Consider the following 14720-nt stretch of genomic DNA (forward strand, 5'->3'; position numbering starts at 1 on the left):
TCGTAGGTTCTTTAACGCTCCGTTCGTAGGTTCTTTAACGCTCCGTTCGTAGGTTCTTTAACGCATCGTTCGTAGGTTCTTTAACGCATCGTTCGTAGGTTCTTTAACGCTCCGTTCGTAGGTTCTTTAACGCTCCGTTCGTAGGTTCTTTAACGCTCTGTTCGTAGGTTCTTTAACGCTCCGTTCGTAGGTTCTTTAACGCTCTGTTCGTAGTTCTTTAACGCTCTGTTCGTAGGTTCTTTAACGCTCCGTTCGTAGGTTCTTTAACGCATCGTTCGTAGGTTCTTTAACGCTCCGTTCGTAGGTTCTTTAACGCTCTGTTCGTAGGTTCTTTAACGCATCGTTCGTAGGTTCTTTAACGCTCCGTTCGTAGGTTCTTTAACGCTCTGTTCGTAGGTTCTTTAACGCTCTGTTCGTAGGTTCTTTAACGCATCGTTCGTAGGTTCTTTAACGCATCGTTCGTAGGTTCTTTAACGCATCGTTCGTAGGTTCTTTAACGCATCGTTCGTAGGTTCTTTAACGCATCGTTCGTAGGTTCTTTAACGCATCGTTCGTAGGTTCTTTAACGCATCGTTCGTAGGTTCTTTAACGCATCGTTCGTAGGTTCTTTAACGCATCGTTCGTAGGTTCTTTAACGCATCGTTCGTAGGTTCTTTAACGCTCTGTTCGTAGGTTCTTTAACGCATCGTTCGTAGGTTCTTTAACGCTCTGTTCGTAGGTTCTTTAACGCTCTGTTCGTAGGTTCTTTAACGCATCGTTCGTAGGTTCTTTAACGCATCGTTCGTAGGTTCTTTAACGCATCGTTCGTAGGTTCTTTAACGCATCGTTCGTAGGTTCTTTAACGCATCGTTCGTAGGTTCTTTAACGCATCGTTCGTAGGTTCTTTAACGCTCCGTTCGTAGGTTCTTTAACGCATCGTTCGTAGGTTCTTTAACGCTCTGTTCGTAGGTTCTTTAACGCATCGTTCGTAGGTTCTTTAACGCTCCGTTCGTAGGTTCTTTAACGCTCTGTTCGTAGGTTCTTTAACGCATCGTTCGTAGGTTCTTTAACGCTCCGTTCGTAGGTTCTTTAACGCATCGTTCGTAGGTTCTTTAACGCTCCGTTCGTAGGTTCTTTAACGCATCGTTCGTAGGTTCTTTAACGCTCCGTTCGTAGGTTCTTTAACGCATCGTTCGTAGGTTCTTTAACGCATCGTTCGTAGGTTCTTTAACGCTCCGTTCGTAGGTTCTTTAACGCTCCGTTCGTAGGTTCTTTAACGCATCGTTCGTAGGTTCTTTAACGCTCCGTTCGTAGGTTCTTTAACGCTCCGTTCGTAGGTTCTTTAACGCTCCGTTCGTAGGTTCTTTAACGCATCGTTCGTAGGTTCTTTAACGCATCGTTCGTAGGTTCTTTAACGCTCCGTTCGTAGGTTCTTTAACGCATCGTTCGTAGGTTCTTTAACGCTCTGTTCGTAGGTTCTTTAACGCTCCGTTCGTAGGTTCTTTAACGCTCCGTTCGTAGGTTCTTTAACGCATCGTTCGTAGGTTCTTTAACGCATCGTTCGTAGGTTCTTTAACGCATCGTTCGTAGGTTCTTTAACGCTCTGTTCGTAGGTTCTTTAACGCATCGTTCGTAGGTTCTTTAACGCTCTGTTCGTAGTTCTTTAACGCTCTGTTCGTAGTTCTTTAACGCTCTGTTCGTAGGTTCTTTAACGCTCTGTTCGTAGGTTCTTTAACGCTCTGTTCGTAGGTTCTTTAACGCTCTGTTCGTAGTTCTTTAACGCTCTGTTCGTAGGTTCTTTAACGCATCGTTCGTAGGTTCTTTAACGCATCGTTCGTAGGTTCTTTAACGCTCTGTTCGTAGGTTCTTTAACGCATCGTTCGTAGGTTCTTTAACGCTCCGTTCGTAGGTTCTTTAACGCATCGTTCGTAGGTTCTTTAACGCATCGTTCGTAGGTTCTTTAACGCATCGTTCGTAGGTTCTTTAACGCATCGTTCGTAGGTTCTTTAACGCATCGTTCGTAGGTTCTTTAACGCTCTGTTCGTAGTTCTTTAACGCTCTGTTCGTAGGTTCTTTAACGCTCTGTTCGTAGGTTCTTTAACGCTCCGTTCGTAGGTTCTTTAACGCTCTGTTCGTAGGTTCTTTAACGCATCGTTCGTAGGTTCTTTAACGCTCTGTTCGTAGGTTCTTTAACGCATCGTTCGTAGGTTCTTTAACGCTCTGTTCGTAGGTTCTTTAACGCTCTGTTCGTAGGTTCTTTAACGCTCTGTTCGTAGGTTCTTTAACGCTCTGTTCGTAGGTTCTTTAACGCTCCGTTCGTAGGTTCTTTAACGCTCCGTTCGTAGGTTCTTTAACGCTCTGTTCGTAGTTCTTTAACGCTCTGTTCGTAGGTTCTTTAACGCATCGTTCGTAGGTTCTTTAACGCTCTGTTCGTAGTTCTTTAACGCTCTGTTCGTAGGTTCTTTAACGCATCGTTCGTAGGTTCTTTAACGCATCGTTCGTAGGTTCTTTAACGCATCGTTCGTAGGTTCTTTAACGCATCGTTCGTAGGTTCTTTAACGCATCGTTCGTAGGTTCTTTAACGCTCTGTTCGTAGGTTCTTTAACGCTCTGTTCGTAGGTTCTTTAACGCATCGTTCGTAGGTTCTTTAACGCATCGTTCGTAGGTTCTTTAACGCATCGTTCGTAGGTTCTTTAACGCTCCGTTCGTAGGTTCTTTAACGCATCGTTCGTAGGTTCTTTAACGCATCGTTCGTAGGTTCTTTAACGCATCGTTCGTAGGTTCTTTAACGCATCGTTCGTAGGTTCTTTAACGCATCGTTCGTAGGTTCTTTAACGCATCGTTCGTAGGTTCTTTAACGCTCCGTTCGTAGGTTCTTTAACGCATCGTTCGTAGGTTCTTTAACGCTCTGTTCGTAGTTCTTTAACGCTCTGTTCGTAGGTTCTTTAACGCTCCGTTCGTAGGTTCTTTAACGCTCTGTTCGTAGGTTCTTTAACGCATCGTTCGTAGGTTCTTTAACGCATCGTTCGTAGGTTCTTTAACGCATCGTTCGTAGGTTCTTTATCGCTCTGTTCGTAGGTTCTTTAACGCATCGTTCGTAGGTTCTTTAACGCATCGTTCGTAGGTTCTTTAACGCATCGTTCGTAGGTTCTTTAACGCATCGTTCGTAGGTTCTTTAACGCATCGTTCGTAGGTTCTTTAACGCATCGTTCGTAGGTTCTTTAACGCATCGTTCGTAGGTTCTTTAACGCATCGTTCGTAGGTTCTTTAACGCATCGTTCGTAGGTTCTTTAACGCTCTGTTCGTAGGTTCTTTAACGCATCGTTCGTAGGTTCTTTAACGCATCGTTCGTAGGTTCTTTAACGCATCGTTCGTAGGTTCTTTAACGCATCGTTCGTAGGTTCTTTAACGCATCGTTCGTAGGTTCTTTAACGCATCGTTCGTAGGTTCTTTAACGCATCGTTCGTAGGTTCTTTAACGCATCGTTCGTAGGTTCTTTAACGCATCGTTCGTAGGTTCTTTAACGCTCCGTTCGTAGGTTCTTTAACGCATCGTTCGTAGGTTCTTTAACGCATCGTTCGTAGGTTCTTTAACGCATCGTTCGTAGGTTCTTTAACGCTCCGTTCGTAGGTTCTTTAACGCTCCGTTCGTAGGTTCTTTAACGCTCTGTTCGTAGGTTCTTTAACGCATCGTTCGTAGGTTCTTTAACGCATCGTTCGTAGGTTCTTTAACGCATCGTTCGTAGGTTCTTTAACGCATCGTTCGTAGGTTCTTTAACGCTCTGTTCGTAGGTTCTTTAACGCTCTGTTCGTAGTTCTTTAACGCTCTGTTCGTAGGTTCTTTAACGCTCTGTTCGTAGTTCTTTAACGCTCTGTTCGTAGGTTCTTTAACGCATCGTTCGTAGGTTCTTTAACGCTCTGTTCGTAGGTTCTTTAACGCATCGTTCGTAGGTTCTTTAACGCATCGTTCGTAGGTTCTTTAACGCATCGTTCGTAGGTTCTTTAACGCATCGTTCGTAGGTTCTTTAACGCTCCGTTCGTAGGTTCTTTAACGCATCGTTCGTAGGTTCTTTAACGCTCCGTTCGTAGGTTCTTTAACGCTCTGTTCGTAGGTTCTTTAACGCATCGTTCGTAGGTTCTTTAACGCTCTGTTCGTAGTTCTTTAACGCTCTGTTCGTAGGTTCTTTAACGCTCTGTTCGTAGTTCTTTAACGCTCTGTTCGTAGGTTCACCATCACCATCCCACACGTGCCACACTCTTATCACTATACCTCACCATGATGTCCACTCCTGGTGTTCATGAGACAGAACTCATGTGCTGTGTTCATGGCTTCTGGCGAAGGTAAAGTGATCAGGGATGATGGGATGGATGGGGCACTGATTAAAAGGTAATGAGTAGTGTAATTATTCATTCTGGTTTGTAATGAGCAGTGCGGTGGGGGAGGGTGATGTGGTTGCTGTGGTTGGGGGCGCTGTGGCGGTATAGGGAGGTTGCTTGGCGGTAGGGAGCGCTGTGGTTGCTGTGGCAGTGGGGAGCGATGTGGTTGTTGTGGCGATGGGGGGCGCTGTGGTAGCTGTGGCGGTGGGGGGCGCTGTGGTAGCTGTGGCGGTGGGGGGCGCTGTGGTTTCTGTGGCGGTGGGGGGCGCTGTGGTTGCTGTGGCGATGGGTGGGGCGCTGTGGTTGCTGTGGCGATGGGGGGCGGCGCTGTGGTTGCTGTGGCGATGGGGGGGCGCTGTGGTTGCTGTGGCGGTAGGGGTGCGCTGTGGTTGCTGTGGCGCGCTGTGGTTGCTGTGGCAGACGTCTAAGGTGTAATGTCCACAGCATTGGCTGCGCTGCGTTTCAGGCAGTAGTACAGCTGGGTGTGCTGGGAGATGCTGGAGTGAGGACGATGGTGGTTCTTGGGGTGGAAAAAGGGAAGTGCTGGACTGCATGAATCTGGTCTGTGTGTGTGTGTGGTTCGAAACAGGGATTGAGGTGGGGGGAGGATGATGATGTTTTCATTCTTGTCTCCCTTGGGAGAGAGAGAGAGAGAGAGAGAGAGAGAGAGAGAGAGAGAGAGAGAGAGAGAGAGAGAGAGACCACGAAAGCCACCACCACCTCATAAGTCTCCCACGTACATGATGGAGGGAGGGACTGGACTGGCCTGGCCTGTCCAGAGCTGGGCCCCTGGCTTAGGTTGGGGAGAGAGCCGCCCCCTGCCGCCGCCCCCTTTGGGCCTGGCATGGCCATGGTGTGACCAGGACCTGAGTAGGGTGCCTGACGACGACGACACTCTCGCCTTCAGCCCCCGGGTCGCCTTACATCAGGACTCGACCCAACGGCGACGACGACTGCCGCCACCCCTCCCTTCTCCTCCTCCTCCTCCTCCTCTCTTCCCGCCGCTCCCTTCCTCCTCCCGCCGCTCCCTTCGCTCTCATTCGGGTCGACTTGGCCCGACGGGTTCGGCCGGGCTGGAGGGGTGGTGTTGTCCGGCCAGACGTGTCCTGGTAGGGTACGTGTACCGTGCCTGGCCGGCCGTCTGTACCGTACGGGGCCAGTAAAGTTACCTTGCCGGTAACTCCATGGGCACGACAGTACAGCACGTCTGTGTGATCTCTGGAGCACGACGGTACGGTCCTTGAGCACGACGGTACGATCCTTGAACACGACGGTACGATCCTTGAGCATGACGGTACGATCCTTGAGCACGACGGTGCGATCCTTGAGCACGACGGTACGATCCTTGAGCACGACGGTACGATCCTTGAGCACGACGGTACGATCCTTGAGCACGACGGTACGATTCTTGAGTACGACTTTACGATCCCTGAGCACGACGTTACGATCCTTGAGCGCGACGATACGATCCTTGAACACGACGGTACGATCCTTGAGCACGACGTTACGATCCTTGAGCACGACGGTACGATCCTTGAACACGACGGTACGATCCTTGAACACGACGGTACGATCCTTGAGCACGACGGTACGATCCTTGAGCACGACGGTACGATCCTTGAACACACGGTGCGGTCTCCTTAAGCCGCGCGAGACTCTACGATCCTTGGACCGTGGTCCATGGACCTCATGGATTAAGGTTGTACTACCGTCCTCAGCGAGGCCAAGTTATAAGGCTGTAAAATGGTTGTAATGAAGATGCTGAAGGCTATTACGTTTGTAATTAGTTCACTACGTTATTCTAGAAATGAAGCTCAGTTGTGTAAGTACATAGGGGTTAGTGAGGGTTGGGGAGGGGAGGTTTTGATTCGTGCAGCGCTCAGGAAGACGGCCACGTCCACCAGTCAAGACCGACCCCACACAGCTCAAGAAGTGCAGTGATGTGTGTGCATTTACTGCCGCTGTAGTCATATACTGTACAAAGGGATGTATTGATACTTTTCTTGTAGTGCTGTGTTAAGTGTTGCATCGATACAGCTGTGGTAGTACTGTATTAAGTGTGACGTGGTCGTGTCGTATTGAAGTAATGTGGTTGTACTGTATTAAGTGATGTATTGTTGCTTTACGAAGTGATGTATTGATGATGTTGTGGTATTACTGTATGAAGTGATGTATTGAGATGCTGTAGTAGTAGTATCATGTATTCATACCGTTGAGGTACTGCTGTATTAAGTGATTTATGAATTCTCTTGTGGTAGCACTCTATGGAGTGATGTATTATATTACTGTTGTTGCGATACGATATATTAATTGTGGTGCTATACGGTATATTGATACTGTTGTGGTAGGAATACTGTGTACTGTTGTGGTAGTACAGGAAGATATTCTGTATGATTTATCAGTATTGTTATTTCAGGCGTGTAGGAAGATTGTGGTAGTAATGTGGTTTCGTGTCTGTGTGGTACAGGAGGTGCTGAACCAGATGGTGGTGATGAGGTTACCGGACGTGGTCAAGCTATCCAGGGCCGGGGAGGGGGCGTCCGGCGTGGCGGAGCTGCGACAGCTCCTCCTCCTGGTGCTCGGCTGCGCCGTCCAGTCCCCGAGGAAGGAGGACGTCATCGACAACATCAAGAAGCTCGACCTCGACATCCAGCACTCGATCGTTGAGTGCATCAAGGAGGTGAGTCGAGTGGGGCCTTGTCTGGTGGGTGAGGTGAGTGAGTGGTGGTGGTGGAAGGTGAGTGAGTGAGTGGGGCCAAGTGAGGTGAGTGGTGGTGGATGGATGTCCAATGAGGGATGGCTAGTCTCGACAGACTCCCTCATAGACGTAAGACCCTCGGGTTGCACGTGAGGTCCTCGACCTCGTCGACACTACAGCGCTCGATCGTCGAGTGTCTTATCCAAGGAGGCAGAGAGTCAGAGTCACCCCCCCCCTGGGCATCTACGTTGAAGGGTGAGGTTTACATGTTGCCAGAGTGTGTCTTAGCTCTTGCAGGTTCGGTCTTGTGGTCACAGGAGTCATGTTTGGCCAATGGGGTTCTCTGTCCACCAGCCTCGTTCTTTCGTATTCATTGATTTCAGTGTGAACTTTTGGTGGCACACGCGAGGTATATATCAACGTGGAACGCACACACCCTCCTTCCTCCTCACCCCGGTGTGGCAGTGGCTATTACTCCGTTAATAAAGACACATTGGTGGTCAGTGTACTGAAAGACGCATTGTTGGTCAGGAGTTGCATAAAAGGATGACCCCCACAGGCGCCTCTCTCTCTCTCTCTCTCTCTCTCTCTCTCTCTCTCTCTCTCTCTCCCCCCGCGGGAGCAAAGCTTCAAGTCAAAAAGAACAACTTCCATAAAAGATGATTGGCGGAGACACGTGTTGCATCGTTAATGTCATAAACAAGCCAGTTACCCCTATAGGGTATGGCTCCTTCTCCTCTCTTGTTCATGGTCGTATCTTACACTTTTAACTTAGAAAACTTATACTTGTCTTACACACACACCAAATGGCGTCTTAGCTAAGTCTCTTCGTTGTATATCAACTGACTGTTATATTTCTCTTTTGTACCTTCCCTGACGATGTGATTATTACACGAAAGTGCACTTGGGAACTTATCGTGTTTCATTTTCCCCGTGGACTCAAAGGAATATATATAACATACCGTGTTGATAGGCACGCACGCAGGTTAATTGTCCTTCTGCCATGCTGTGGTGCATGACATCTGGTGGTGGGTAATGGCTCACCAGTCACGCGACAGAGTTTCCATGGGCCAGCATCGCTACCAAGTGTCGTGATGGGGTGGTGTCTCCAGACTTTTGAGGGTCTCCCACCATGCGACCCATCTCGGGTGAGTGATGCATCAGCGTTGGGTGTCGATAAGGTGGAGGTGTTCGACGTCGCGGTGAGTGGAGGGGATAAAAGGGGCTCCCCTGTCGACAGGGTGGAGGTGTTCGACGTCGGGGGAGGGTGAGGGATAAAAGGGGCTCCCCTGTCGACAGGGTGGAGGTGTTCGACGTCGGGGGAGGGTGGGGCATAATAAAGGGGCCAGGGAGGCCCCAAAGACATGATCATCAGGTCTTCTGATAACGTAGGAGAGAGAGGAGGATTTTTTCCCCCCTCCCTCCATCTGGTGACGAAGGATGGTAAACACGTCGTCCTTTCCCTCCCACCACCACCTCCTCCTCCTCCTCCAGTTGGTGTAGCGCTCCCCCGTGCACCGTGGAGAGGTATTTTAGTGTGGGCTGTCTGACACTTAGTACGGGGTACTGATGCTCGTCAGCCGCTGAAGGGGGAGGAGTTTTTTTGGGGGGGAGGTCATGCCTCGGACGCTGTGTGGCAGGACGAGTTGAGGAAGTAGCTGAGGTGGTGTGGGTACACCTAAAGGGGTGTAATGTACCGTGGCTGAGGTTGTGTGGGTACACCTAAAGGGGTGGAATGTACCGTGGCTAAGGGTGTGAGGATTGGTGCAAGTAAAGCTTGGTACTCTACCGTGTTGTGGAACTAAGGTTGTGTAGGCGGTTCAAGTTAAGCTTAATGGTGTAGGTGGTGCAAGTTAAAGCTGGCAGTGTATCAAATAGGCGGGACAGACCATCCTCAGCCCCCTACGCTTTTGTGGGAGAGAGAGAGAGAGAGAGAGAGAGAGAGAGAGAGAGAGAGAGAGAGAGAGAGAGAGAGAGTAGCCATTCGGTGGAAACCGTCCTTTTATTTCCCCTTTTTGAGTATGGAAGTGGTAGAGGAGGAGGAGGAGGAAGAGGCGGAGGAGGAGGAAGAGGAGGAGGTGGAGGAGGAGGAAGAAGAGTAGGAGGGGGAGGAGGAGGAGGAAGAGTAGGAGGAGGAAGAGTAGGAGGAGGGAGGAGCAGGAGGATGTGTCAATCTCTGGTCCTCCCAAGGAGGGTGTTGGCTTCCGGAGGTGTGTGTGTGTGTGTGTGTGTGTATATGTGTGTGTGTGTGTGTGTGTGTGTGTGTGTGTGTGTGTGTGTGTGTGTCTCACGGCTGCTCTCCGTGCCGCTGCACCTTCCACAGTCGTCTGCTGCTCCAGCTGTTACTGTCGCCTGTCACGAACCGTCCGGTGGGACAGCTGCTGCTCTCACGACCAACTCCTCCTCCTCCTGCTGCTGCACCTATCACACGTCGTCACCGCTGCTCTCCCCCAGCTGCTGCGGTTGTCACGACCGTCAGCTCGTACAGCTCCAGCTGTTGTCAAATGGAGGGGGTTCCTGTACCGCTGGTGGTAGTGGGGTGTCTCACAGCTGGCCTCGTGTTCCTGGTGTGGGAGAATAGTTGGATTCTACATTTCTTCTCTTCGTCTTTTCTCGTATGTGTGACAAAGGGCATGACAGTATCGGTAAAGGGGTTCAGTAGAGAGCCCCTGTGTGAATATATATGTATATATATATATACTTTATTATTATACTTTATTATACTTAACCGTCGTCTCCCACGTTAGCGAGGTAGCGCAAGGAAACACGAGGAATGGCCCAACCCACCCACATACACATGTATATGTACATAAACGCCCACACTCGTTCATATAAATATATATACATTTCATATATATATATATATATATATATATATATATATATATATATATATATATTTATATGAATTATCTATAGCCAGAGATCTTGGCATACATGTTTTTAACATGTCAGGACAGAAATCGAACCCCCCTAACCCCCCCAAAAAAAGGAATACATGTCGGGCGAATACTGATATTCGTTTTTGGCTCCCGATATTTACAAACCCTGTGGATAATTACGAATTGCACGAATGGGGTTCGTGTCTGCTTTCGTGGAGTCGCGTTGCTTTCTTTTCTTAGAGAGAGAGAGAGAGAGAGAGAGAGAGAGAGAGAGAGAGAGAGAGAGAGAGAGAGAGTGTGTGTGTGTGTGTGTGTTTGTATACCGCCTGGTTTAACTGTGTATATGGCACATGTCAGTCAATCTTCTTTCTCATCACACCTGTCGTTCCCAGCACACCTGTCATGGGTCATTACACCTGTCCTATCCTCGCCTCACCTGCAGGTGTTTAGGCACACCTCCTCCACCCACACCTGTTGACCCCGACCTCACTTCCGTGTCTGGAGAGGAACATTACGTCATGTTCTCGTGTGTTCAAAAGAACATACAGGGAACATTACGTCATGTTCTCGTGTGTTCAAAAGAACATACAGGGAACATTACGTCATGTTCTCGTGTGTTCAAAAGAACATACAGGGAACATTACGTCATGTTCTCGTGTGTTCAGAAGAACATACAGGGAACATTACGTCATGTTCTCGTGTTCAAAAGAACATACAGGGAACATTACGTCATGTTCTCGTGTGTTCAAAAGAACATACAGGGAACATTACGTCATGTTCTCGTGTGTTCAAAAGAACATACAGGTTGTAATCCCCCTCCACCCATCCACCCACCACCACCCACACACTTCCTTTATGCGATCGAAACCTTTGGTTCCGGTACACACCCACCCACCTCCTTATTCAAGGGCGCCTCCCCATCTCGGTCTAGTGGACAGGTGTATGTAGTTGCAGTAGCCTCCCCCCCCGGTCCTCTCTCTCTCTCTCTCTCTCTCTCTCTCTCTCTCTCTCTCTCTCTCTCTCTCTCTCTCTCTCTCTCTCGTGGATATCCTTCCTTTTGAATGGCATTTTATTTAACCGGATATGAACTTGAAAATAGCAGAAATTGATATATATATATATATATATATATATATATATATATATATATATTTTTTTTTTTTCATACTATTCGCCATTTCCCGCGTTAGCAAGGTAGCGTTAAGAACAGAGGACTAAGCCTTTGAGGGATTATCCTCACTTGGCCTCCTCCTCTGTTCCTTCATTAGGAAAACTAAAAACGAGAGGGGAGGATATCCAGCCACCCGCTCCCTTCCCTTTTAGTCGCCTTCTACGACACGCAGGGAATACGTGGGAAGTATTCTTTCTTCCCTATCCCCAGGGAAGTGGAAAGATTCTCGTGCACACTTCATTCTTCAAACTCATATTATTTTCCTAGACATTATATACCTTTTCTTAAGATCTATATGATCAGCACAACATCGCAATTCAACTGTTACTGGGAAAACATTTTTCGTGGAAAACGCCAGATTTTTACCCAATCATTTTCCTTCGTGGGGGAAATTTGTAGGAATCCGTTTTCTTTGGTCGCCTAACTAAATTGGTGGGAGACTTTCTATGTATTTTTTTTTTTGTATTTTCCTCCGTCCATCGTGTGATTAATGACTTATGAAGCCGCAAGTTATGGTGTAAGTATATATATTTTTAGGTTTTTGTTTTTTTTATTCATTATATTTTGTCGCTGTCTCCCGCGTGAGCGAGGTAGCGCAAGGAAACAGACGAGAGAATGGCCCAACCCACCCACCTACACATGTATATACATAAGTACCCACACACGCACATATACATGGCTTTGATTCGCGTATTGAATTGGCTGTGCTGTCTCACCACACGTGAAAAGAAAAGAAAAAATGGGAGACTGAGACAAATGTGAAATATATATGATAACAATGGAAGGAATAAATATATATATTGGAGAAACTTCAGACATCGATAATGTAAAGAGTGACGAACATTTTTCGAGGAAAACGAAAATATGTCATGATTTTGTCAAAAAGGCTTAAGTGCTTAGATCTGTTTTAAGGGAATCCAATATATATATATATATATATATATATATATATATATATATATATATATATATATATATATATATATATATATATATATATATATATATATATATATATATATATATATATGTATATATATATATATATATATATATATATATATATATATATATATATATATATATATATATTCCTATGAGTCCACGGGGAAAATGAAACACGAAAAGTTCCCAAGTGCACTTTCGTGTAATAATCACATCATCAGGTGAGACACAAGAGAGAAATATAACAGTCAGTTGATATATATATATATATATATATATATATATATATATATATATAAATTTTTTGTAGTTTTAGATTTTTAGATTTCCTCCTCTTGCCGAAAAATCCAGGAATAACCATTAGGCTTTTTTGTATCGGCAAGAATTTACGTTTTTACAAAGTTCCGCTGAATTATAATTGATTGAAGGAACTCCGTTGCCTCTTTTATGAGTGGGGGGCCCCACATGGACGCGCTGCCGGAGGGCGTGGGAGACGGCGAGAGATGAATATACAGAAGACCGACCTCTTCCACTGTTGAGTGAGCTGAGTTACAGGAACACGAGACTAGAAGGGGCTGAAAGTTGGTCCAGTAGCGTGGAGAGAAGAGTGAGTGGTGATTTGATCATCACCTTTCTTTAGAGTGTATAAACCAGACTGATGACGTAGAGAGTGCCCATCCTGGGCTGAGGGTAGAGAGAGAGAGAAGAGTGAGGGGTGACCTGATCACTTTCTTTTTCAAACCAGTTGAATGACTGACACAGTCCACCCTTGGTGACCAGGCAAGCAAGCAAGCAAGCAAGCGAGTCCACCTTTGGTGACCAAGCAAGCAAGCAAGCAAGCAAGCGAGTCCACCTTTGGTGACCAAGCAAGCAAGCAAGCAAGCGAGTCCACCTTTGGTGACCAACCAAGCAAGCAAGCAAGCAAGCGAATCCACCTTTGGTGACCAAGCAAGCCAGCAAGCAAGCGAGTCCACCCTTGGTGACCAAGCAAGCAAGCTAGCGAGCGAGTCCACCTTTGGTGACCAAGCAAGCAAGCAAGCAAGCGAGTCCACCTTTGGTGACCAAGCAAGCAAGCAAGCAAGCGAGTCCACCTTTGGTGACCAAGCAAGCAAGCAAGCAAGCGAGTCCACCTTTGGTGACCAAGCAAGCAAGCAAGCAAGCGAATCCACCTTTGGTGACCAAGCAAGCCAGCAAGCAAGCGAGTCCACCTTTGGTGACCAAGCAAGCAAGCAAGCAAGCAAGCGAATCCACCTTTGGTGACCAAGCAAGCCAGCAAGCAAGCGAGTCCACCTTTGGTGACCAAGCAAGCAAGCAAGCAAGCAAGCGAATCCACCTTTGGTGACCAAGCAAGCGAGCAAGCGAGCGAGTCTACCCTTGGTGACCGACCAGCCAAGCGAGCGAGCGAGCGGAGCGGCGCGCCTCCAACACGTTAAGCCAGCCAGAGTGGGTTCCACCATTCCCTCCCAATAAAAACACAGAGACGCACTAGACAACCGTGTGGGAATTCGTCAGACCACACTGGCGCATGCAGACCATTGCTCACGCCCCTGCAGAACCCCCTCCCTCCGTCCTCCTCCGCCTCACTGTTGTGTGTCGTGCCACTGCACTTGTCGACCAAGGCCGCGCGCCGGCCGATGCTCTTGCCAGGAGGCAGTGGCGGTCGATTGTTCGCGCCTCCCGTCAGGCTCCAGCATAATGATTGGCTATTGTATTGTTCAGCGCCACGAAGTCATCTTGTGTGTGTGTGTGTGTGTGTGTCTGTGCGTGTGTGTTTGTGTGTGTGTGTGTCTGGGTGGGTGTGGGTGGATATGTGTGTGTGTGTGTGTGTGTGTGTGTGTGTGTGTGTGTGTGTGTGTGTGTGTGGGTGGGTGGATGTGTGTGTGTGTATTTGTGTGTGTTTGTGTTTGGTTTGGGGAAGTGTCTTCAATGATGGATACGTCTAATGTGTGTGTGTGTGTGTGTGTGTGTGTGTGTGTGTGTGTGTGTTTTATTGGTGGGAGCGGTGGCCCACAGTCGTGTGTGTGCGCGCGCACCATTTTACCCCATTTGGAATTACTTGTTTGTTCTGTATAAGATTTCCTGTTTGTACAGTGTTGGAAGGGAGTTCTACACTCATGGGTGTCTTTTCTCGAAGAAAATTGGGTGGAATTCCTTATCATTACCTATTTGTACAGTGCAGGGAGGAGGGGAGAGAAGGGGGGTGTTCTACACATTCATGGAGGGGGGCCTCATGTCGGAAATGTGTTTGTAGTGGTTTAAAAAATATATACATATCCCATTTGGACAGCGCGGGGAGGGAGAGTTCTACATTCAAGGGGGTCCTATTTTGAGTAAAATGTGAGTGATCCTTCTTGATTGCCTATTTGTACAGTGCGGGGGAGGGAGGTGTACTGTCATGGCACCTCCAGCTGATAGAAAAATATGTGTAGTTATCGACTTGTGCTATACGGGGAGGGGAGTCTTACACTCATGTGGGCCCCATCTCTTGAACCTTTATATACTTACATATGCTCTCCACATTTATGGTCTCATAACTCACTTTATCCCACTCATCCGCCACAGTTGTGCTATAAAAAGTACTTCTGTACATCTTGTGTAACAAGTTTCTGGGCTGACTTCGTGTTATGGTATCTGATCGCCTTGTCCTCGCATCATTCGAAGAACTGGTC

At 47.5% G+C, this 14720-nt stretch overlaps 1 protein-coding gene across 4 annotated transcripts in view; it reads left to right on the plus strand.

Annotated features, from left to right (window-relative positions):
- Window positions 1-14720, plus strand: part of Girdin (protein girdin) — a 571686-nt gene that overhangs the window by 452474 nt on the left and 104492 nt on the right. For all 4 annotated transcript variants that reach the window (XM_071681027.1, XM_071681029.1, XM_071681028.1 and 1 more), the window contains one exon: window positions 6823-7035. In XM_071681027.1, the coding sequence (XP_071537128.1) occupies window positions 6823-7035 (213 nt within the window). The remainder of the gene's footprint in view (window positions 1-6822; window positions 7036-14720) is intronic.

This window comes from Panulirus ornatus, chromosome 32 (genome assembly GCF_036320965.1).
Source record: "Panulirus ornatus isolate Po-2019 chromosome 32, ASM3632096v1, whole genome shotgun sequence".
NCBI lineage: Eukaryota > Metazoa > Arthropoda > Malacostraca > Decapoda > Palinuridae > Panulirus > Panulirus ornatus.